Source organism: Choloepus didactylus, chromosome 7 (genome assembly GCF_015220235.1).
Source record: "Choloepus didactylus isolate mChoDid1 chromosome 7, mChoDid1.pri, whole genome shotgun sequence".
Classification (NCBI taxonomy): domain Eukaryota; kingdom Metazoa; phylum Chordata; class Mammalia; order Pilosa; family Megalonychidae; genus Choloepus; species Choloepus didactylus.
This window is the reverse complement of record NC_051313.1, coordinates 117,720,940-117,745,578: the sequence shown is the minus strand read 5'-3', so window position 1 is coordinate 117,745,578 and position 24,639 is coordinate 117,720,940. Positions and strand designations below refer to the sequence as shown.

General features: G+C 55.7%; 1 protein-coding gene across 7 annotated transcripts in view; it reads right to left on the bottom strand.

Annotated features, from left to right (window-relative positions):
* GRM4 (glutamate metabotropic receptor 4) overlaps positions 1 to 24,639 on the bottom strand; it is a 115,775-nt gene that overhangs the window by 50,787 nt on the left and 40,349 nt on the right. For 6 of the 7 annotated variants that reach the window (XM_037844502.1, XM_037844501.1, XM_037844503.1 and 3 more), the window contains exon 3: positions 13,806 to 14,022. In XM_037844502.1, the coding sequence (XP_037700430.1) occupies positions 13,806 to 14,022 (217 nt within the window). Of the gene's footprint in view, positions 1 to 8,678; positions 8,919 to 13,805; positions 14,023 to 24,639 lie in introns of those variants that run through there. The other variant, XM_037844507.1, reaches the window with a different exon arrangement.

Sequence of the window (24,639 nt, the reverse complement as noted above, 5' to 3'; positions counted from 1 at the left end):
CAGCTGACCCCTCAGGCCCTAACGCACTGTGTACCCCCACCCCTGCCAACACCATCTTACCAGACCAGAGCCCCATGCCTGCCCACCTAACTGGAACTGGCCCACCCCAGGCCCTCCAACTCCCCCACAAAACTCCAGTCCAACCCGGTCATATTCCCCTCCCTCACACCTTCAATGGCTCTCACCTCCCTCGGGGCAGAGTCCAAACTCCTGAGCCCAGTCCTGAGGCCGTGCAGGACTGACCCTGACACCCCTACGGTCTTATCTCCTGTCACTCCCTACCCCCAAGCCCCCATGATTCCAGCAAACACCAGGGTGTTCCTCCCCTTGGGCCTTTACTCAGATTGTGCCCTCTGCCTCAGATGTCCAGTTCCCTTTTATAGACTCCTCTCTTCTTCAAGTCAGCTCTTGCCTGTTCCTAAGGATTCAACTCAGGGCCTCCTCCTCCAGGAAGCCCTCCTGCATGTCTCCAGGCTTAGTACATCATATGGAAATTACTGGGCAAGATGCCTCCATGCCCATCAGCCCCTGGACTCCAGGGAGAGATGCAGCAACAATCTCCTGAGTACCCCCAGTGCCCGGGGCTGTCCAAAGAATCCTGCCTTTGTGGAAATGACCTCTTTCTGGGAATAGACGATAGCTGCTAAGGAATGAAAGAATGAACAAATGAATGAACAAATGAAGAGCTGGCCTAATGCTTCACATACCCACTAACTGCCCCCCATTATTCCATAGCCCCTCGTGTTTGGGTAGCACTCCACAGTCAAATAATTTTTACACATGTTGTCTCACTAGCTTTTCTCAATCAATGCACGTCATAGATGTGATGACCATTTAATACATAGGGAAATCGAGCCCCACAAGCTGGAACCTAGTCGCAGATGCCTCCACCTTCCCTTTCTCCCCCCAACTTCTCCCTGTCCTCTGCCTTTCTAGCTCCCTCTCCCCTCAGTTTCCTGCCTCCTGGGATGAGCTGGCAAGGTGCCTCGTCCGCCCGCTCCTGTTCCCCTATCTGTAAAATGGGGTAGGCAGGGAGGCTCTGGGAGATGGCAAACAGCAGCCCCCACTGTGGCCCCCTCTGTTTTCACTCTCCTCCCTCCCTCCTTTCTCCTCCTGCTTGTCCTGCCCTCCCCCATCCCAAGGCCTCCCTCGGGCCCTGAGACGTCTGCAAGATGGTCGTTAGCTTTCCTTCTGGCTCATTAAAAATGAGAATTTGCATAGAATATCCATATGATCATTCCGTCTACAATAAAACGGGGCATGGGTATAATGTACCCTGTAAGTTGGGGAGACAGGGAGGACAGTCACGAAGAATGTGGGGGGGGGGGCAGGGAACAACCAGGGGCTGGAAGACGCAAGTGCTGATTCTCAAGGTCTCTGGACTCCGAGGCAGCTCCCCAGCCTCTCCAGCCCTTTTCCAGCCTTCCTGACAGTCAACTCACCTCCTTTTTTCGTTCTTACAATAACCAGCAACGTCGGGACTACAATTACCCCCATTTTACAGCTGGAGAAACTGAGAGCAAGAGAGGAACAGTGACTTGTCCAAGGACACACAGCAAGTCCGTGGCCGACAGGGATGGGGGCAGCACTCTGCCACGGGCCAGCCGCCCCCTCACACTGCCCCGCTGCTCTCTCGGGAACTCTGCCCCCTCCTCATCCTCAGCAGGAAGGCGCTGTGGTGAGGAGCTGAATTCAGTCACACCACTCCAGTAGCCACAGCACCTCCCTCTCCCCTGGCCGGGCCCACCTGTTCTGCAAAGCTCCCCTCCCAGTGTCCCCTCCTTGAGGACGCTCAGCATCCCGTCACTCCCGCCAGCCAACCCTGGCCTCCCCCTCCCTGCAACAACCATTAAGCCAGAGATGAAGAGATTTTTGGAGACAACAACCTTCAATCCTCTCATCCCAGCTTTATAAATGCATTCAAACCTGCCTCATCCCAAAAAGGATTCTCAAATAAAAACATTTGGCTAAAAAAGAAATTGATAACAAAACTGAGGGGAAAGGACCTGCTCTTTGCAGATGAGGGGTCCCCAAGCGTTTGGGGTCTGGCCTGAGGACAGGCTGTTTGTCGGGAAACCAGAGCCAACCGGGGCTTCTCCAGTGGCTGCCTTGGGGGGGAGGTCACCTGGGCCACCCCCTGCCCTCTGCCTTCTGCCCTCTGCTCACACTCAACCCAGGGGCAAGTCCTGAAGGCTCGAGCTTCAACACACACCCCAAATATGTCCCCTCTCCCCACCAACACTCCTGGTCCAAGCCTTCACCGTCTCTTGCCTGGACAAAGGCAGTATTCTCCTCACTCATCTCTCTGCCTCAACTCCAGCCAACAGTGGCCAGAGGGATCCTATTAAATCTAAGTCTGTTTATGTCCTTCCCCGGCTCACGACACTGCAGGGGCTCCCATCTCACACAGAGCAAAATCAAAGCTCTCACAAGGACACACAGGGCCCCATGTGATCTGCCCATCCTCTTCCCCTACTTCCCACCCCCATCTCTTGTTCTGCTCCTGCCTCTCGGCCATACCCCAAATGCCAGGCAGGCACCCACTTCAGGGCCTTTGCACCCGCTAGCTGCTCTGCCTGCAGGACTCTGCCCACAGATCTCCGGGCACTCACCCCTCACTGCACTCGGGGCTCCACTCTAACATCCCTGCTGCAGAAAGGCCTCCCCTGACCACCTTGCATGAGCACCTCCTCTGTCTGCCCCCACGATCCACCTACACTGCTTTACTCTTCTTCATGGCCGCCCCATTGCCCTGTCCATAAGCTCCTAACTGAAATTATTTATATATTGCTGTGTTTACTTGTTTATTGTAAACTGCCTCATCCCCCCTCCCCAAATGTGAGCTCCCCGAGGCCAGAGACCTTCGTCTGTTTTGCCCACTGCTCTATCTGCAATGCCCTGATTCAACACCTAGCCCACAGTGGGGGACGAATAAATATTTATTCCGAGAATCAATGAATGTGTGCAGAGTCGGGGATGAAAGGGCTGAAGGGCAGAAGAGAGAGATGTGCTCACCCCCCTCCTTGGCGGCCGCACTCCCACAGCACAGGCTCGGTGTGAGCTGGGGGCTCTGAATCAGCCGCCTGAGTCCCTGAAATTCTAAAAACATTCCAGTAGCATGAGCGGAGCCGGCACTGAAGGGGTAACTGCAGGGAGGCATTTCTCCCCACCCCCAGCCTGTCATGCCCACCTTTAGACAGGGACCCTCACGGGATCATTCCCCATCACCCAGGGGTCTCCAGGTGAGCTGGTGACTTCTGACCCCCTCCCCCCTCCTTCCCCACTCTTTCCAGATCTCCCTTTTTCCTCTCCTTCTCCTCCTCCTTCTCTCTCTTCCTCTTTCCCTTTCTCTCAAAACACACACACCCTCCCCTGCAAATGTCACAGACTTAGAACCACAGCCCCCACCCCATTGCCCTGTTACATCACGGAGCCCTCTGCCTCTTCCTTCCCAGGCCCCCACAGAACCTCTGGCCCCCGTGGGGGGAGGATCCCCCCGGGTCCATCCATCTGACCAACCCACCAGCACTTCCCTGGGGAAGGCCTGGTGCTGGGAACCAAATTTTCATTTAAAGGAGGGCTCAACATCCTTTCCCTCAAACTCCAGAGTGAGCGAGTGTTGGAGTGGCACAGACCTGGGTTCAAACCCCAGCTCGGCCTCTGACAAGCCCCTTCTATAAAACAAGGACAATCCCCAGGGGTGTTCAGGGGCCAAGGCTGGGGCAGGGCCCGGAAGCTTCTGTTATAACACTTAATGGCACGTTGCCTAGAAAAATGTGTATTAAAGTCAAAGGAGGCTTGGTGGGGGTGGGGGTGGGGGGCGCGGCTTGGACTTCACAGGCCAGGCCCGGCCAGCCAAGGGACCAGGGCAGCAGGCAGAGTCTGCTTGGGCTCAAAGGCCCTGGGAAGGGGGACGGGGTAGGTGGTGAGACTAACAAGGCCCAATGGCTGGAGGCATCTGTCAGTGAGTCTGTACGCAAGAGCCCACTAAGAAGGCACACAGCCCCCCTCCCAATTTCACAGATGAGGAACTAGAAGATCAGAGGGGGCAAGTGACTTGCCTAAGGTCACATGGGGAGTAGGGGATGGAGCTGAGACAGGGACCCCCACCCAGGGCCCTCAGCAGCCCCCAGACTGGCCCAAAGCAGGAAGCCCCCGGGTGGAGGTGAGACAAGGAGGGAAACGGTGAGTGCACAGGGCCCTTCCAGAGCTGGAGAGAATAAGGGGGGTAAGGGTGGTCTGAGCCAAGTCTCCAAGGAGCTCAGAGTAGGAACTCGGATGCTGGGGACCCCAGACAGGAGAGTAGGCTGAAGTCCTGCAGTCAGCAAACAGGGAAGAGGGCTGTCTGGAGGTCAAGGCCCAAACCTTAGTGGAGGACAGAGGGCACAGGTCAACAGCCTTCCCCACTTGCTCTTTAACACTGGGGAAGGAATTGGAAGGGATCCCCAGTCCACAGAGCCTGGGAGGGCAAAACCCAATGTGCTCTGAGAGGCTCAGATAATGAGGAGAACAAAGAAGAAAGGGCAAGAAAATGAGCTTAAGAAAATGGGGTTCAAACCAGGTTTAGAGACTTGTCAAAAGGATTCAGAGTAAAGAAACCAAAGAGGCTCGTGTAGAAGTAGCTACTGTGCAGGCTCAGGTCAGGGTCCAAAAACAAAAGTCACCCAGGTGGCTGGAGCCAGTGCAGTGAAGACAGACAGAAAAGCCAAAGTGGGTAAGGGCTCCAAGGCCCCGATGCAACACCTTCACATCAGAGAGGGAACGTGGCCAGCCCAAGGTCACACAGCCACGCAGAGATAGAGCCAGGCCTGGAACTTGGGCTCCCAGCTCCCAGCCCCACTGTCCCACTCTGGTTATAATGATAGTCACTGACACCTAAGTGCTGTATGTGCATTAACTCATTTCTCCCTCACGTCAGGCCATAGAGGACGTGTTATAATTGTCCCCATCTCACAAAGGTGGAAACTGAGTTTAAGTGACTGCCAAGATGGCAGAGCTGGTAGTGGCAGAGCCAGGATTTGAACCCAGGCCATCCGTCCCAGCTCCTGGGCTCTCAACTACCTCATCTACTGCACCATCAGGAAAAGGAGGGGACTCAGAAGGCCAAAGCCACCAAGGGGCTGCCACCAGTAAAGGGAATTTTTTTAAAACTGTCATGAAATCTTGAAACATTTTCCACAAAGGAGGCCGGTGAAAGAAAATGTTTCTCCCTGTCCAAGCAGGGGAGAGATGCAAATGCAGAACCAAAATACCTAAGCATTTAACATCTTCCTCCTGTCATTCCCATCAAGCTTAGACACAACATAGATGGGGGGGTGTCCCCACTGTGATAGGCCTGGGCGAAACATCAGAGGCGAGTCGGAGAGGGCCGCAGGGCCCGGTGACACCCAACCCAGAGGACTCGCACAATTGAGAGGCATCCCTGCCCTGCCTCAGCCCAGAGCGGCAGAGAAATGAGAGCAGACAGGAGCAGTCCCTGAGGCGGGCCAGGCAAGCAAGGGTTCATCTTTATAAAGGGACCCAGCAATCACTGAACACTCACATTAAGGCCAACACCTTGCCAATCTCCAAGCCCTGGCAAAGAAACCCAACCGGTGCGTGGTCGGCCTCGTGGCTCAGTGGAAACGGCCATGTCTACCTAACTCCCACCCATGAAAAAACAATGGGCGGCAGACAAGGGGAGCAGAAGAAACGACAGGGCTCAAGTTCAGGATGACCTGGTTGCTAAGCTAGAATGGTGGGGAACTGTCCACTTGGCAGAGCCCACTCCCCACCCACCCACCCACCCACATCCTTGGAGAGGTCAAGGGCAGAGCATGCTGGGCCTCAAGCCGCCAGGTCTCTGGGCTGAGGCTCCAGGAGGCAGCTGGGGGGACAGTCAAGTCTCCCCGCAAGAAGATGCTAAAAGCACCCAACACTCGTCTACACAAAGCTAAAGCCAGTGGCAAGATCCCTCCCTGCTCCCACCTCCCCACCCCCTCAGCCACGTTTCATCTGAACCACATTTCACCTGATCGGGGGAGGGAGGGTTGCATGCTCCAGACCCTGCCCCCCATTGCAATTGGCCCCAGTCATTCCTGAAGCAAACCACCAAGCCCACTGCCTGAAGCACCTCTATGTGACATTCACTCCTTTCGGCCTTGCTGGGCTTTTTGTTTTCCAGCACTCCTTCAAGAGAAGACTCCTAAAGAAGTACAGTATTCCACTAATGTCTTAGGGTGCCTTGGGAATGGGACGTAGGCCTGGCTGGTCAGAGAACAAGCTGTGATGAGCCTTCGCTTGTGTAAAGGATCCTTGGAGGCAGGGGCCATGGACTGTGAGGACACAACTGTGGGATGCCCGGGTTGGACCCTGGCGTTGGCCTGATCCACCCACAGCTGCTACAGAGGAGAAGGAGGCCCCCAGGAGGGCAAGGATGTGCCCAAGGGAGCAGGGCTGGCCATGTGCTCATTGAGTCGTTCATTTTACAAACATCAGTTGAGGACCTGCTATGTTCAAGGAAGCAAGGGAGGATGAGATCACAGAGCTGAGTCGGATCCTGTCTCTCCTATCCCCATGGAGCCGAAAGTCAGTGAAGAGGCAGAGGGAAGGCTTTGCAGGCTCTTGGGGTGGGATGGGATTGGAGCTTTCCAGGTGGCAAGCCCTGGAATATCACTCCCTCCACCAAGGGTGAGCAGCTGTGCTCGGAGAGGGGGATGAGGGAAGCCTGCAGTGGGGAGGGTCCTAGGCATGAACTTTGACGGGCAGAGAGGACCCCTGGGGGCCCTGAGCAAATTGGATCCGGCAGGTGGAGAAGACAGGCACTGATGCCCTGCCCCAGTCAAGCAGGTATGACCCCAAGGGCTAAAAGAAATGTTTTTAATACAAGGTTGGCCCCAAAACACTCCTTTTAGTCCCAACTCACTCTCCTCTCGGACCCACGGTCACCAGGAGCAGGTCTCTCATGGGGTCCCATCTGGTCCTCCCTCCAGACTCACCCCACACTGCTCCTCCATCTGCCATGCCCTCTCCTTCCTCTCCCCTTGTCCAAGCCCTGCCGGACACCCAGTCTCACTGGGCTGGAGCCCCCAGAAGCCCTGGAATGTGTCTCTTCAACAGACACAGCATCATGCCTTTCACTCACTTATTCAGCAACCCCTGCTGAGCACCTACTGTGCGCAGGACAGGGGGCGAGGTCTGGCTGGGCCCTGCTCCCCCACCCCTGCTGAGAGGACAGGGCCCATGGTCGGCCATCCCTCCTCCCTCGGGGCTGGGGACCCCGCAGGTGCAAAACAAGCCTGCGCAGCCCAGGCCAGCTGGGAGACTCAGCAGACCTGCAGGGCTGAGCCACTGCCCAGTCCCACCCCTGGGCAGGTGGCACCTCAGGGTGAAGCCAAGGCAGGAGCCGCAGAGGAAAATGAGAGGGACCCAAGCCCCACATTGTGCCCTGACACAGCTGCTGACAGCCCTGAGTTCTCAGACCCCTTCCTCTGGCCTCCAGGAAAGGATTTCTGTCCTCAGTGAGTCAGTGGGGGAGGGCGAGTAGCCAGGGAGCTCAGTGGGGGGGGGAGATGGATCCCAGAGTGGCCTGGCTTACCCCCAGGCATCCGTGCTTTCTAAGCCTCAGTTTCCCCTTCTGCAGGCTGAGTACATGGCCCCTCAGGCCTGGGGGGGAAGGCACACTAAAGAAGAGTAAGTAACTGAGGCCTGGATTTTGTGATCAATCATCCATTAACGAACATTTATTGAGTAACTGCTATATGCCAGGGACACAGCAGAGACAGACAAAACCTCTGCCTTTTTGGACAATAAACTAAGAAAACAAACATTCACTAGTCAGGTGCTATAAAGAGAAACAGATCAGGGTGCAGGGGAATGGGAGAGTGAGGGGCTAAGGAAGGGGATATTTTAGGTAGGGTGGTCAGAGAGGCCTCTCTGAAGAGGCCACATTTGGGAACAGACCAGGAAGCACGAGGAGGTGGGCCAGACGGATCCCAGGGAAAGAGCTTTCCAGGTGGAGGGAACAGCAGTGCAAGGGCCCTGTGGTGGGCTCACACCTGGAGTGCTTGAGGAGCAGCGAGGAGGCTGGTGCAGCTGGAGCAGGGGAGCGAGGGGGTGCCTGGGAGGAGATGAGGTTGGAGAGGTGAGGGGGAGGCAGCAGAAAGGGGAGTGGGCGCCCTACGTATCTACCCTTAGGGGCTACTGGATCCTGGGGTGCGCTGGGGCACATCTCCCCCTCTGGGTGGCACCACTCCTTCCAGCTAGCTAAGCTCCTCCCCACATCTCCTCTGAACCTCCAGGAGGTGGGTGTTCCGGTCACAGCCTGGGAAGCTGAGCCCAGAGAGGGGGCACAGCCCAGCTGGACGCAGAGCCGCCCAGGCCTTGGGCCTCCTCCACTGGCCCTGCCTTCGCCGCCCGGGCAGCTGTGCCGACGGGGAGCAGCCATCTGAATGCAAATCAGATGCTCAGCCCTGGGAGTCAGTGCCGGAGGTCAGACCAGCAACGGATCAACTCACCCGCATCTCCAGAATATTAATGGGGGACACAGGATGCAGAAGGGAAGAAGGGAGGAAGAGGCTTTCAGGACTGCCCACTGTGCATGGAACAGGGCATCCTCCAAGGAGCCGGCCTGAGGGATGCCACGGCCTGAGCCCCCCACACCCCTTCCTGCCACGCCCAAAGAGCCATCTTGTTCCTACCTGTGGGTGCTGGATTCACTCACCCAGGAAGACCAGAGTCAAATTCCCAGGGTGGTCCCATGGAGAGGCCCTTGCCAGGGCTGACCTGCGCTCTTCCTGCCACACTCACCACAGGTGGTAAAGCTCAGCAGCTGGGGAGCCCATCTGCCGGATTCAAATCCTGCCTCTGCTACTGTGCCAGTTTGAATGTATTGTGTCCCCCAAATGCCATTATCTTTGTGGTCTTGTGTGGGGCAGACGTTTTTGGTGCTGGTTGGATTTGCTTGGAATGTGCCCCACCCAGCTGTGGGAGATGATTCTGATGAGATGTTCCCATGGAGGCGTGGCCCCACCCATTCAGGGTGGGCCTTGATCGGTGGAGCTATATAAATGAGCTAACTTGGGGGGAGAAAAGAGAGCGCAGCTGGGAGTGATGTTTTGAAGAGAAGCAAGCTTGCTAGAAAGGAACGTCCTGGGAGAAAGCTGTTTTGAGGCCAGAGCTTTGGAGCAGATGCCAGCTGCCTTCCTAGCTAGCAGAGGTTTTCCGGACTCCATTGGCCATCCTCCAGTGAAAGTACCCGATTGCTGAGGTGTTACCTTGGATGCTTTGTGGCCTTAAGACTGTAACTGTGTAGTGAAATAAACCCCCGTTTTATAAAAGCCTGTCCATCTCTGGTGTTTTGCATTCTGCAGCATTAGCAAACTAGGACAGCTACTTTCCAGCTTTGTGACCTCAGGGAAGTTACTTAACCTCTCTGAGCCACAGTTTCACCATCTGTATAATGGAGCTGACAGTAATGATACCTAATTCACAGGACTGTCCCGAGAGCTAAATGAGTTGACACATATGAAGCACATAAGCAAGGCAACATAGAAGTTACCTACTAACATCACCCATGGGCCCATCTTACATGGGAGCCCTGGGCCCTGACACTTGACACTTGCCTGTGACCTAAGGCAGGCCCCTTATAGCCCTGAGTCTTGGTTTTTCTCATCTGTGGAATGGGGACACTAATGCAGGTAAACAGGCTCCTGCAGGGCCCCATGGTTATGGAATTGCTGTGGGGATGTAAAAGTTTATGCTCCAGACCCCAACCCCTGAGAGGGTCCAAGAAGGTGGGCAGAAGACCCTGGAGGAAGATGCCGAGGCCACTGCCAAGCCTGTGCCACCCCCTCGCCATCGGCCCCTCCCTCCTTGGTGACTCACACACGTTATCTCTGGCGCCCAGGCAGGGCTCTGCGTGTCTAATCCCAGCCTCTGCAGGCCGCTGTGGATCCCGCACGGGAAGGGCAGACCCCTTGCCTTTGCCTTTCCCTCGGGCAGCCTCAGCAGAGACAGGAGGAGGGAGTCCTGGCTGTAGCCAGAAGGTAGGCACACACACGCGTGGGCATGCACACACACACACAACCACACAGGCACAGATGCACTCAAGCACACATGCAGACATCCCTGCTGAGGCACACATCCGACCTGCCAAGGCCACCTTTGGAAATTGCCTCCTTAAGAGCCGGAAGCCAACCCCTTCCAACTACAGCCCGCCCTTGACTCCCATGGCTTTGTCCCAGCAGTGTCCCTGGAAATGGCTTGCAGCCTTCATCAAGGCACAGCACAGCCCCTGGGGCCCCCCAGCACTCCACAGGCCTCCCCAGTGAGCATCAGTGAGCTCCCATCACTGTGTGCAAGGAGCGTGTTTCACTCTGACAACAATCCTATAGAGCTGGGGCTCTTTTACCCCCATTTCACAGATGAGGACACTGAAGCCCAGAGAAGCTGAGTGACTTTCCCAGGATCACACAGCTAGTAAGTGGCAGAGCAGGAGCCCAGGCATGATGGAGCCTGATTCTTAACCACTTGCTGCCACCTCTGTGATGGCCAAGCTGGGGGAGACGGAGAACATGAAGTGGAGGGGCTCTGGCTCTGACACCTTGCTGTGCGACCCTAGCCAAGTCACTTCACCTCTCTGGGCGTCAGTTTCCCCATCTGTAAAATGAGGACAAAAACCCCTCGCCTACAGGGTTGTCACCAGGATTAGTGATAGAGCCTGGGGTACTTGGCACAGGACAGGACTCAGCGGAGGGCCACACAACTGGATGAAAGGGGGTGGGGGAGCATGGAACTGGCAGGAGCTAGGGGACACAGGTGCCGGAATTCCTTTAGACCCAACACTAATGGCCCAGTCTGTATTGGGCCATCCCAGATGCTAGGCAGGGGCTCCTCACCCAGGGTACAGAGCTGGCTTCCAGGCCTAGCTCCCCTACCTTCTGACTGTATGGCCTTGGAAAAGCAATCTACCCTCTCTGGCCTCAGTTTTCCCATCTATAAAATGGGCATAATTATGCTCCTTTGCAGAACCCAGTGCCAGGGACCCATAGGTACCCAGGACTTGCTGGCTGAGGCTCCCCCCATGGCCCTGATGTGCATCCCCAGCTTAGCAAGCACACTCTCCCTCCACCCGCTCCACAGTGCTCCTCTGAGCAACTCACGGACAATTTATACTTCCAAGGATGAAGCAATACAATACACGGCCAAAGACATCTTTAATCTTTTGCAGGGATTAGGCTACAAGGTACAGCAGCCTCTTTCTGCTGTCCACTCAATTCTGATTTCAATTTGGCCAGCTGGAGCACGGCTTTCTCTCTCCTTTTCTTTCCACTCGCCTAAAGATGTTCTCCAAATCAAATTTCATTTAGCCATGGCAGGGGGCGGGGGGTGAGGAGACTTAGATGCCATACATAGGGGGAGGCCCAGCCAGGCCTCAGGAGCTGCCATGTCCTGGCACGGAATGGCGAGCCAGATCCTCAGTGATGTGGGGATGGAGCATGGTGGGGGGGACACAGGGAGGGGACACCTCTCCCAGGGCAGGAGTGGCCTTGAGGCTGCAGGCTCTGGAAGATGAGCTAATTCTCTCCTTCCTCCAGACTGTGAACTCTGAATAGATGCTTGTGAAAAAGTCAAACAATAGAGCCATCCCTTCTGCCCAAAAACTAAATACTCAGACCCCACCCCTATCCCATGCCCCTTCTGCTCTCAACACATTAGCCTGTGTCCCTCCAGGCTATGTGTGTGTGTGAATGTGTGCATGCATGCATGTGTGTGTGTGCTTGTGTGTGTGTATGTGACTGTCATACCCCCAGTACTTGCACAGGGGTTGGCCAGTGAGGTCCTCAGTTAACATAGGGAGACGTGGGGTTGGAAGATGAGCAGTCAAGAACACAAAAGCAGTTAAGACCTCTAGCCCTGGAGCCAGATTACTTGGGTTCAAATCCTTTCTATAACTCTAATTTGCTGTGTGACCTAGTGCCAGTTAATTGGTGTCTCTGTGCCTTGGCTTCCTCTCCTGTAAAATGGGAGTAATGCAGTGCCTACCTCACAGAGCAGGGAAGATTACAGGGAACAGGGGTGTAAAAGGCTTGGCATGTGCTGGGCACACAGTGAGAGCTACAGAGGTCCTGGGGCAGGGGCTGAACAGTTGAATTCTAAGATTCTAGAACCTCTGTCCATTCCCCTAACCAGTACCTCTGTCCCCAAATCCTGCAGGAGTCACACCTTAAACAGAAAAGGCAATGGGCTTGCTGGGGAAGGAGTCAAGCGACTGAGGCAGGGAGAAGCCAGAGGAGCAGAGCGGGTGGTGCCAGTTGAGAAATAGTCCCTGCGTCGCAGATCTGAGCAAAGGGGAAAGACAGAGAGAGTGGGGCTGTGGCACTGGGGGTCTGGCCCTGTCACCTGGGGTCCTAGGGTGCTGACCCCCTGCTTCCCTCTGCCTGGGCCTCGGTCACTGGGGTGGGCCGTGGCCTGCAGTCGGCCCCACCAGCTAGTGCTTCCCCACTTCCCGCCACCCCACCATCCCCCTCCACCCGGTTGCAGGAACCCAAGCAGTTTTGGCTGTACAATTAAAGGGGCTTATCTGAGATTTATAGCAGGATTATGCCCGCAGGATGTTACCAACGCCAGCCTCTGGGCACTATGTGGTCCTTAGGAAAAGCAATTAGAATCCTGGGCCTGTGCGGGTATAAATATACGGACGCCATCCACCCAAGGTCGAGGGCACCACGGTGAGCTATTTAAAGACAGGGCCTTGGGAGAGACCAGGAGAGCGGGCAGAGGAGCCCTCTCCACCGGGAGATGGGCCTGCCAGGAGGGGGAAGGGCTCCTGCTTCCCCCCATACTCCATGACAGGGTCCCCAAAGAAACCACTGGCCCCTTCCCTCTGCCCCACAGTCCCAGCCTTCCACGAGCTCTCTCCCCTCGGCAAGGCTTGCTTCTCCCCAGGAAAGACCCCCAGCCCAGGGCCTGCCTGCTGGATGCCCCCTGCCCTCCCTGCCTGCCCTGGTCATCACCATCAGAACTGACCCACTGGTGGCCCAGTCTTTAGGGCCCTGCTCAGCAACTCATCTTTGCCTGCTAGTGTGAACCCTTGTTATCTAATTCCTAAATGCTTTATCACTATATCTTCTGAGGACAGCAATTTAAGGTAATGCAGTGAGCTTCACAGGGGGCTGTTCGACATTGTGTTAAGTGGGAGAAACCTCAGGTAGCAAATCATTTCCCCAGAGCTCCTCAAATCCCACCCCACGGGGCACCTCCTGCACAGAAGGCCAAATCAGCACAGCCCCAACCCGGTCATTTGAGACATGACTGCCGAAGGCCCCCTACCCCCACCCCACACACAGACAGCTCAATTTTAGGGAAATTCTCAAACTCTCAACAATCTTTCCCCACAAGCCTGGCTCCAAGGAGCTGCCTGGCTGGCTGCCCATCTCCTGGGTCCCTGGGACCCCCTTAAATAAGGCCACCTCCCTCCCCACCCTCCCCTTCCTATCTGCCTATGAGAACAGCAGCTGTTTCACCAGCTCCCATGCCAGAAATAGTGACGGTCTCGACGTTTCCATGGCCATGGCCAGTCTGCAAGTGTTATTCACAGCCACCCCCTGCAGGAGTGCCCAGCCGCCCTACGAGGACACGGCAACTCCCCATTGTGCAGAGGAAGAGGCTGATGCCCAAAAGGGGAAATGGCCTGGGGCAGGCAGAGGCCACGTCAGGACCCGGTGGGTGGGTGGGTGCTCGGGCCGCTGTGCCATGACACAAACCCTGCTGGGGTCACCCCGCTACCCCCCGACACACGACCATGCAGGCCGGGCCTGACTCACCGTCCTCGCGGGACTTCTGGATGAAGGCCTCCACGCCGCTCTCGCCGTAGCTGCCCTCCGAGGCCAGCGTGGACACGTAGTTCCACTTGAGGGCACGGACAATGTCCACCATGGCCTGGGCCTGGTACGTGTCCGAGGGCACCACGCGGGAGAAGAAGTCGTAGCGGCTGTTGTCACTCAGGTCGGGGGCTGTGGAGGCGTAGCTGATCTGGGGGATCTGGGGGGAGAGGGGCCACTCATGGGGAGCGGGCTGGCACCCCATCCTGCACAGCACTGCGCCCACTACTCACAACCTCCTCCTGGCCCACGGCCTTGGGGCCACCCTGCCATACCCACAGGCCTCCTCTCACTCTGTGACATGGACAGGCCCCAACCCCACCTAACAGAGGAGGAAACTGAAGCCCAGAGAGGCTGAGCAAGTGGCCTGCAGCTGCCCAGCCCTGCCTCTGGCTCCAGTCCATGGTCCTGCACTGTCCCGATGCCTCCCACCTCCCACTCCACTCTCCCTCAGGGTCTGTCCATCCCCACGGCCCCAACCCCACAGGAACAAGATTGGTCTCAGGTTGAGAAGTGACGGGCACCCAGCCTTAAGCACTCCTCCTCCAGGAAGTCTCCCAGCTGGCCTTACCTGCGTCCTGTGGCTGATGGTCCCTGGAAGACATGCCCCAAGAACACACACACACACACACACGAGTCATACGGGGTCTCACCCATGCACACACGCACACACACACTCATACCAGGAGCCTCTGGGTGCCTCCGTTTACAGAAACAGCTAGAAGATCCCAGCCCAGGGAAAATCCCCAGAAAGGAGGGATGGTTCAGCCTGGGGAAAGGATTGGGGATGGGGGTGTCAGGACAGGCCCTGAGGGGTCATTTGGACCATCCCTTGTCCTCAGAAAGCCCCTCTTGACAGCCCAAAGATTCTGTCCTCAAAGCTGCCCCTCAGCTCAGCTCAGCTCAGGGGAGACAGTGCAGGTTCCAGCTTCCCACTCCCACCCCCGCCCTGCCCTGGGAAGTCCAGAAACAGGGAGAGGGCTCAGAGATGCAGGGATTCCCCAGATACCACAGCCATGCAAGACAGAGCAGACCCCAAGACTCCTGCCCCAGCCCAGCTCTCCTGGCCGCAGAGCGTCTTCCTGCCTCCACAGCCCCACCTGGACCCAGCCCAGATGTAGGTAAGACTGAAGGTCTTAAGCTGCCACTGCCTCCTGTGGCTGAGACCCAGCCACCCCCAAGAGCACGGAAGGGACAGTGTGGCCCCTGAGCCTTCCCCCCTCTCCTGGGCCCAAGCTCCCCCTCCCCAGGGTTTCCCACCCCCTTCACCTCCACCATCTCCAAGGTTGCTTCGCCCTGGGCTCCTTAGAGGACCCACCCCCTTCCCCCGAGGGCTGGCCAGTGCCCTGTGCTCCCCATTCCCTTCCTTGGCCCACATCAAAACTTGCCCTTTCTGTGTGCCCATCCCTCTGCCCTGCTCTCAGTGGTCCAGGATGACAGAGTTGGGCCTATGGATCTGGGCTGGTGTCGAATCGAGGATTTTATCCCCACAAGGAATACTTAAGATTCAATTCTGACCAAGAAACCTGTGCCAGAACTTCAGACCCTATGGCAACTAAGGGTAGGGAGATGTTTCCGTGGGAAAGCAGATTGGGGGTGTCCCCTAAACAAGCGGATGCTGACTTGGCTGATGCCTAAGGCGTCCCCATCCCCAGGGACCCCCTCCCCAGACCAGACAGCTCGCCTTCCTCCGGAGGGGGGCAGAGACTGTACCAACCCAGCAGCCCCACCTAGTATCCAGCCATCCAAGTCTATTCACCCTCAACAAAGACTTTTCTGTGTACCTGAGATGTTCTAACTGCTGGAGACCGGACAGTGAACCAAACACACAGACACGAAGCCCCTGTCCTCCCAGAGCGTCCATTCCAGTGGTAGGAGAGGGGCACATGCCAGTCGACAGAAAAACACCAGGGCCATTTCTGACGGCGATGAGACCTCATCAGGGGATGGGGGCAGCTGTGCGGGTAGGCGGAAAAGTCCGGAAAGGCCTCTCTGGGAGACGACTTCTGAGCAGAACCAGCGGGAGCAAAGCTGGGGAACAGGCATTCTGGGCCCAGAGAACGGTAGGTCCCAGGATGGAAGAGCTTGGCATGTCCCTGGTAGAGCAAGGAGGCCGGCGTGTTGGGAGCAGAGCCAGAGGGGGAGTGTTGGCACACAGTAGGTCTAATTCCATTTACTAAGGGGATGGATGGATCGGGGGAAGACTGGGAGCAGGAAACTGCCCTCCTCCCTGCAGCCCACCAGACTCGCCGGCTCGCGGCAAAGGCACCGGTCCCCAGGACTTTTTGGGGGTGGAGGTGGCATGAGGATGAGAGGAAACAGAGGATGAGGTGTGGGGATTCCCTGGGCAACTGGGGGTTCACTCCCAAGCCCTCCCTGGGTTGTCTCTATAGAACGGTCTGAACTACTGCATTAGGTATGCGCTACATTATCCACTGTGGCACCATCTGTGGTGCAAACATTCAGAAGCAACCTACGTATCCATAAGGAGGGGGCTGCGTAACGAAGTTATGGCCACACAGGAAACCAACCCCACACAGCTGCGGAAAAGAACGGGGCAGCCTTCCGTGGACGGCTGTGGATGGTCTCGGGGTCGCTGTAAGGGAAAGACGACAGCAGCCAAGCCAGCAGGCTGCCGGCAGTGTGAGAAAGGGGGTGTGCTCGTGCTGCTGCACACACACAGACTGGCTCAGGGAGTCACGCCTGATACCAAACGGGGTAAGCTGCCTCCGGGGAGGGAACCAGGGCGCAGGGGACAGGGATGGGTGACTTTTCACCACACACCCTTTGTACGTTTTGAATTTAGAATGATGTGAATGTATATCACCTGTTTAGAAACCACACCACACTTGAGTATACCTGAGTGTTTTGGAGTGCTTTCCTGCCTCTGTCAGCAGTGTTGAAAAAGCAGCCCAAGCCTCTCTGCCCTGGAGGGCACGCAGCATTAAAATACTGTCCTCTAAAACGTGAACTCTGACTGGATGTTTGACAATTAATTTTAATGTCTTCATTATTTTTAAGGTACAATGATAATACCATAGTTGTGGTTGGTTGGTTTCTAAGAGTCCTTGTCTTTTAAACAAGGCTGTCCCAGCCTCGGCACTATGGATAATTCTTTGCTGGGGGGCACTGTAAGGGGGTTCAGCAGCAGCACCCCCTCCCTAAGTTGTGACAACCAAAAATGTCTCCAGATATTGCCAAACGTCCCCTGCAGGGGCCAAAGGTGCCCCCACCCCCACCCCTGTTGAGAAGCACTGTCTTAGAGATAGCGTAGTGAAATATTTAGAGATGAAATGTTATGATTCCTGGGATTTATTTCAAAAGGATGGGGGAGACCCTGAGTGCCTCTTTGTTGCTCAGATGTGGCCCTCTCTCTCTAGCTAAGCCACCTTGGCGGGTGAACTCACAGCCCTCCCCCCTACATGGGACCTAACTCCCAGGGGTGTAAATCTCTCTGGCAACATGGTTTATGACTCCCGGGGTTGAATCTGGACCCAACATCATGGGATTGAGAACATCTTCTTGACCAAAAGGGAGAAGCGAAATGAAATGAAATAAAGTTTCAGTGGCTGAGAGATTTCAAATGGAGTCAAGAAGTCACTCTGGTGGACATTCTTACGCACTACATAGAAAACCCTTTTTAAATTTTAATGCATTGGAATAGCTAGAACTAAATACCTGAAACTATCAAACTCCAACCCAGTAGCCTTGACTCTTGAAGATGATTGTATGACACTGTAGCTTACAAGGAGTGACAGCGTGATTGTGAAAACTTTGTGGATCACACCCCCTTTATCCAGTGTTTGGACTGATGAGTAGTACAATAGAGACCAAAACTAAACGAAAAATAGGGTGGGGGGGATGGTGTGTGTGTTTTTTTTACTTTTATTTTTTATTCTTATTTTTACTTTTTCTGGTATAAGGAAAATGTTCAAAAATAGATTGGGATATAAAAATGTAGCTTATGAGGGGTGACAATGGGATTGGGAAAGCCATAAGGACCACACTCCACTTTGTCTAGTTTATGGATGGAGGAGTAGAAAAATAGGGGAAGGAAACAAACAGACAAAGGTACCCAGTGTTCTTTTTTACTTCAATTGCTCTTTTTCACTCTAATTATTATTCTTGTTATTTTTGTGTGTGTGCTAATGAAGGTGTCAGGGATTGATTTGGGTGATGAATGTACAACTATGTAATGGTACTGTAAACAATCGAAAGTACGATTTGTTTTGTATGACTGCGTGGTATGTGAATATATCTCAAAAACATGAAGATTAAAAAAAAAAGAAAAAAATAGATTGGGGTGATAACTGCACAAGTGTACGATGGTACTGTGAACAGTTGATGGTACACCACAGCTGACTGTATGATATGTGAATATATCTCAATAAAACTGAGTTTAAAAATTAATAAATTAAAAAAATTTTTTTAATTTAAAAAAATAAAGGATGGGGGAGAGGGGTGTTGTGTGGAGGTAGGAGGAACAGAACCGGCTGGGAGCTGACATGGTGGGGGCCCAGTGACGGGGATGTGGGCTTGCTGCCCTATCTGCTGTGCTTTTGTTTGGGTCTGAAGTGCCCATGTGTTTTAAAAGTTTTCAATAAAACAAAACAAAGCAAAATAAATGCCACCCCCCGGGTCATCCCTCTGAGCTGGAGAGGAAGAAGGTAGCGGAGGCTGAGGGCAGAGGCCACGCCCACCCGCAGCCTTATTTCACAGGAAGTCCCCAGGAGGGCCTGCCCTGCTGGCTTGCTCACCTCTCTGCCTGTCTCCTCTCTCCTGCTAATCCGAAGCTTGTCTCCTGCTTCCGGTGCTCCGTCCACAGCACAGGGCCTGGAGCCAAAGGGGCCCGAGCACCGCGGAGTGGGCAGGAGGCCCAGGAGGTTTTTGGACCTCCGGAGACCTCACAGCTTCATCTCACTCATCCTCACTCCTTCTCCCCCGCACTGCCCTCCTGTGTCCCCACCTGCTCAGGCACTCAGCATGGGTGATGAGCAGCAGATGGACAAATGCTTGTCCAGGTATCAGGATGCACTGCCCCCGCCCCACGCCAAGCATCCCCATTCCTGAGGAGGGTGGGAGGGCTGAGCTCGGATTCCTGCAGGTATGCATGTCAGCCTGATTTCAAGAGCCCAAGAAGGGCAGAGCCCCCAGCAAGTCCTGAGAGCCTGGAGGAGGGACCCAGCCCTGAGATGGGACAGGGGCTGTAGCAGGCTCCTGAGCAGGGGCCGGGGGACAAGCCAGCACCCTCTGCTCCTCGCACCTGGCACTCCTCCCACCTTGCCGCCTCACTGCCCCCTTCTCATTCCCAAGCCCTCCAAGTTTCCTAGGGTGGGTGGTCTCAAGCAGAGGTCCAGGAGCTAGGCTGCTCGTGTTCAAATCCCAGCTCCGCACCTGGCTGGGAAAACCTGGGCAAGTTACTTCACCTCTCCAGGCCTCGGTTCCCTCAGCTGCAGAGTGGGAATGACAGTAATACCTTCTCACGGGGCTGCAGAGATCGCGTAAGGGGACCCATGGAAAGTGCTCAGGTCAGTGCCTGGCAGGTAGTGAGCACTCAGAGAGCTCAGCTCACATGCATCCTCATTCCTCCCCATGAATTTGCCCTAGCAGCTCTCCCCTCCTCTTGCCTCTCCCTCTGCCTCCCGCCTCCTTCCCGAGCTCCCTCCTGTCACATGCTGTCGCTGCGTTTCACTGGGAGGCCTCCCCAGAATGCTAACAGGCCCTCCCGGGCTCTCCTCCCTCCTCCTCCCCACCCCCAGCCATGGGGTGCCACGGCAGGGCAGGGGGCTGAGTCCCAAGCATCTAGGCAGGTGACTGTGACAACCTGCCCCAAGGGGGCTCCAATGGCTCCTTAACTCTCACCATTTCTGCAGCCCACCCGGAGCCGAGCCGGAGCCGGAGGGGAACACTCAATTAGCATTCTTCTCAGCAGAGCTTCCTTTCCTCTCAATGGAGGCAAGAGGGGAGGGAGACAGCAGCGCCCACCCCAATGTCAGGGCCTCCATCTCTCTCCCTCCCTCCAGCACCCAACAAACTGCCCACCTCCTGGGTGCCAGGCACCGTTCTAGGTGTGGGGACACTGCAGTAAACAGAGCCATGTCCTGGGGAACACAGATCCCAGCTGCATCTGGTCAACCACAGGTGCCTTACTCCAGGTCCATCGGTCGTCTTCTCTCTGCCACAGAGCCCTTGACCACACCTCCTCATATCCAAATCCTCCCCATGAGCCAAGGTCCAGCTCAAATGTCGCCTCCTCCAGGCAGCCCTCCATGAACCCTCAACCTCCAGAGAGCCCCAAGTCAGCTGCTCCAGGGACGCCAGGCACATGCTCCAGAAATTACAATTCTGGGTATACTCATCAACACGATGGGCATTCTGAGACCCTCCACTGTGCTGGGCAGAGCCGTGTAGGCGGTGTGGTGTGAGCTGAACTCCTCCCACTCCTGAACCCTAGTCAACACCCACAGCCTCTCGGGAGACACCAAGAGACAATGTAGAAAGTACTCTCCTAAAAAGTTGGGTTGGGCCCCCCGGGGAGGGGACAGGTTGTGTGCCCCTGAGTAACAGTGTGTCTGCACCTGGCACCCAGTAGGACCTCACAATTACAGAAGGGGTGAGTAGCTGAAGGGTGAGGGAGTGCACAGATAAACCTCTCTCTCTCTCTCTCTCAACCACCCCATCCCCACCCTTGTAGTGACAAGGAGGTTGATACCATGTGGGAAAGACAAAAGCTGCTTCTGGGCTTGAGCAACAATGAAGATGGATGCCAAGTGCGTCTGTGTGTGTGTGTGTGTGTGTGCGCGCGTGTGCGTGCATGGGGGAGCACGTGCTGGAGCATGTGCCCTGAGCACACGTGTGCTCAACATATTCATTCAGTTATTCTTCCTACAAATAGTTGTTGAACGCCGACAGCCTGCCAGGTGCAGATCTGAGAGCTGGGGGCAGCCCTATAGGTGCCCCACCCTCCTGAGTCACCCCGGCTGGACAGAGACAGGCAGGGAGAGGCAGATTAATAAAATAAGGACCAGGATGTGTTAGTGAAAAGGGTGCAGAAGAAAAAGGGGGGGTGCAGAAGTGTTAGAGAGAGGGGCCAGGGGAGGCCTCTTTGACAAAGCGACTTTTGGATCAACACCCCAAGGAAGGGAGCAAGGGAGCCATGTGGGTATTTGGGGGAGGGCATTTGGGGGAGAGGAAATAGTCAAGGCATAAGCCCACGTGCACGTGTGTACACATGTGTATGCCCATGTTCATGTGTGTGCTCACCTGCATGTGTAGCTTCTGTGAGCGTGTGAGAGTGTCTGTGTATTCACACGTGTTTGGAGTCTGACTCTGTCTGGTCAGCAGCCCTCCCCAACCTGGTGCGGACGCATAGGCGCTGCCCCGGGTGCAGACAGCTCAGGCCCTGACTCCCAAACCAGCAGAATTCAAGGACCACCAGAGAGTGGTCAATCCACACCCCACACCACCTGGAGGGGGGACGACCATGGTGGGGGCTGGGGGGTGACCTGTCCAGCATCTTGGTGCCCCTCCCCAGGACACAGCCCCCACGGCCTCTGAAGGCTGGAGCTTTGTGCAAGACTAGTCAGAGCAGTTGGGGGTCAAGCCACCACCCTGACCTCCACAAGGGGGGCATGGGGGTCCCAACCCAGTGGGCACATGTCCAGGGCCATCTCTGTGGACACCCCAGAGGCCACCTGACAGAAGCCACAGTCCTCTTCCTGCAAGCATCAGTGTTGAAGACATCCTCCCCTCTGTGCACTCCCCGAATGCTTGGCACAGCACGTGAGTGTCCAACACAGAACCCAGAGCCAGCCCACCCCGGCTCGGGACCCAGCTCAGGACCCAGCTCCGCCATCAGCAGCTGTGGGACCTGGGGCAAGCAAGCAACCTCTTTGGGCCTCATCAGTGAATCCATGCCAAGTTCTTAGAAGGGAACTCTCGGCAAATGCTAGAAATTATTAGAACAGCAGGCAGGCTGGGACCTAGTGCCCATTTTGCAGCTGAGGAAACTGAAGCTCAGAGAGCTGAAAATGCCCTCTGAGTATCACAGAACCAGGAGCTATCAGAAACAAGACTCAGGTTGAGCTCCTCTGCCTCCCTGTCCACCCGTCAGACCCCACATGGTTTCAGGCCTGCCCCCACTCCCTGCTAACTCGGCCCTTCCTCCCCCACCCACAGACGACAACAGCCTCAGACGGAGGCCAGGCCCCAGCTGGCCTCTGAGCCCCCACCTGCCAGGTGGCAGGTCTTCTCACCTTGGGACCTGGGGAGCCAGGGACCCTGCACAGGGCCGGCAAGGGCCCCGGGTTGGCTGCCTGCTCCTTGCCCTTCTGGTCCTGGCTGCTCCAGGCCACTGACCTTTCCCAGTGACCTCTTCTCAGCATCTGCTGTTTTCTACACAGATAAAAGGCAGCGATGCTTTCAGGTACATGAAAGCTGTGCAGGCAGGAACGTGTGGTTCAGAGAAAGCAGGCAAGAAGGGGAGGGACCAGCTGTCCGGAGGCCCTGACTGCAGAGCCAGGAAAGGGGGCTGAGGGACACGGCCCCCCATCCTGGACACCCCTCACTTGCCCGAGCCCTGTCCCCCTCCCAAGGAGAGTTTGCTGCAGAGAACCAGTGCCCAGCAGAAGCAGGACATGCCACAATGGGTGACCTGCCTGGGGGCCTCGCGAGGGAGTTGGGGGGCAGTTGGACTGCAGGGCTGAGGGGAGAATGGAAGGCAGGCAGTGAGAACAACGGTGTAGACAGGCTTCTCCAAAAGTCAGAGTGTGGAGGCTTGAAAAGGAGACCTGGGGTCAAGGGGGATTCAAGGCAGAGGGGAAGGTGCCAGGCACAGAGAAAGACTGGAGATGCAACAGGGGGACACGGGGGACATGGGGGAGTATGGGGTGGAACCCAGCACACGGTGGGGGAGGGGCACTGGCAGCCCCCAGCCCTCAGCCCTGACCCCTACAGCTCAGTCAGCCCAAAGGGGCCTCATGCACACTCCTACATTACCAAAGCCCAGAGAAGTTGGGGAGTTCCAGGCCTTGGGCTGGCTCACCTTTGGAAGGGCCTCATCCAATAGACACAGGTGAGGAGAGGAGCTGCGATGGGCCCCAGATGGGGGTACTGTCTGTGCCTGTGCCTGCCCCCAGGGCCTCCTCCAGGGCCACAAGCTAGGAGCCCCCCCACCCCACCCCACCCCACAAACCCCTTACCCCATACCCACTGGGCCATTTGCAGGGTTCTGAGAATTCAAATCAGGTCAGCCTGGATGGCTCACTTCAGCCCTACTCGACTATCTTCCGCAATCAGATGTCATTACTCTGCTCTGCGGACACAGACCAGTCGGCCGACTCCCAGCCCCAGCATCTATCACTCTGGGCCTGACCATGTTTTCCTGTCTGGCCCTGGGGGTACCAGCCTATCCCCCCAGTGCAACTGATCAGTCTTTCCCAGGCTCCACACCGTGCAAGCCCAGGCCTCCTTCCTGGGTGCTGAGCCTGCCGGTCCCACTGCCCCAGGGCACTTGGCCTCCCCAGCCCTGTCCCTTCCCCAGGCCTGGGGGCACAGCCTTCCCTCAGCCTGGCCCCTGGGGCAGCCCCAGCCATCCTCTGCACCTGTAACCTGTGCCCCTCCTCGTGCAGGGCCCTTCCTCTCACTCTATGGTCTGCGGGCTTTCCCCACCGTGACCAAGTACTGGACATCAGAGAGGAGTTCCCAAGGCCACAGATGCTAACTTAAAAGGCCTGCACTCCTCACAAACACATTCAATCAACAATTTACCCTGGCCATTCATTCATTCATTCACTTCCTCAATCATTTATTGAATACCTACTACTACTGGCATGATTTTAGGCCCTTGGGTGAACCCAACAGAGGCCTTCAGGGAGCTGACATTCGAGTGGGAGAGACTGATGATAATAAATGAATATACACATAACGTTATTGGGTGGCGGTCATTACAGCCATAGGCCAAACATTTCCAGCCCTCTGCCTTCCGGGTATCTGGTAAAATTGCAACTCCCTGCCCCCTGGTGGTTGGCCATGGCCGTTCCATAAGTTCTGGCCAAAGAGTAGTGAGCAGAAAATGCACAGCACTTCTGAGCCAGAGCAGTTAAATGCAGTTGTGAGACCTTACAGGGCATGCATCCCCTCTGCCCAGTGACCGGCAACGTTCCAGACAGCGGCAGCTCCACCAACCTGGGTCCCCAAGGAGATATGGAACACTCAGCCAACCCATGTGGGCAGGTAATATAAGCAAGTATTATGTTTATGTTGTTTTAACCACAGAGATTTGGGAGTTATTTGTTACTGCAGCAAAACCTTGCCTATGCTGACAGGTATAGATGGCAATAAACTTTATGCTCTAGCTCCAGGAAAGCCAGGAATGAATCTTAACTATCTCTACTTCAAGACTCTTGATGTATCAGGGGCACATCTGTCATACTGGTATGGACTGAACTGAATTAAATTAAATTCACATACACACATGTGCGTGCGATAACGATCCTCATAGAGCTAACATTTATTGAGTGCTTCTTAATGTCTTTAATTTTACAAAAACCCTATGAAGTAGACCCTCTTATCCTCCCCATTTTCCCTGAAGTACAGAGAGGTTAAGTAACTTGCCCAAAGTCACACAGCTAATGAGTGGCTGAGCCACGATGTGAACCCGGGGAACTAGCTCCGGAGCCCATGCTACTGTCATGAGAAAACTTTCTCCCCCTTACACAGATGAGCGTGCACATACATGTGGCAAATGCACCGCACATGTGTGACATATACATGACAG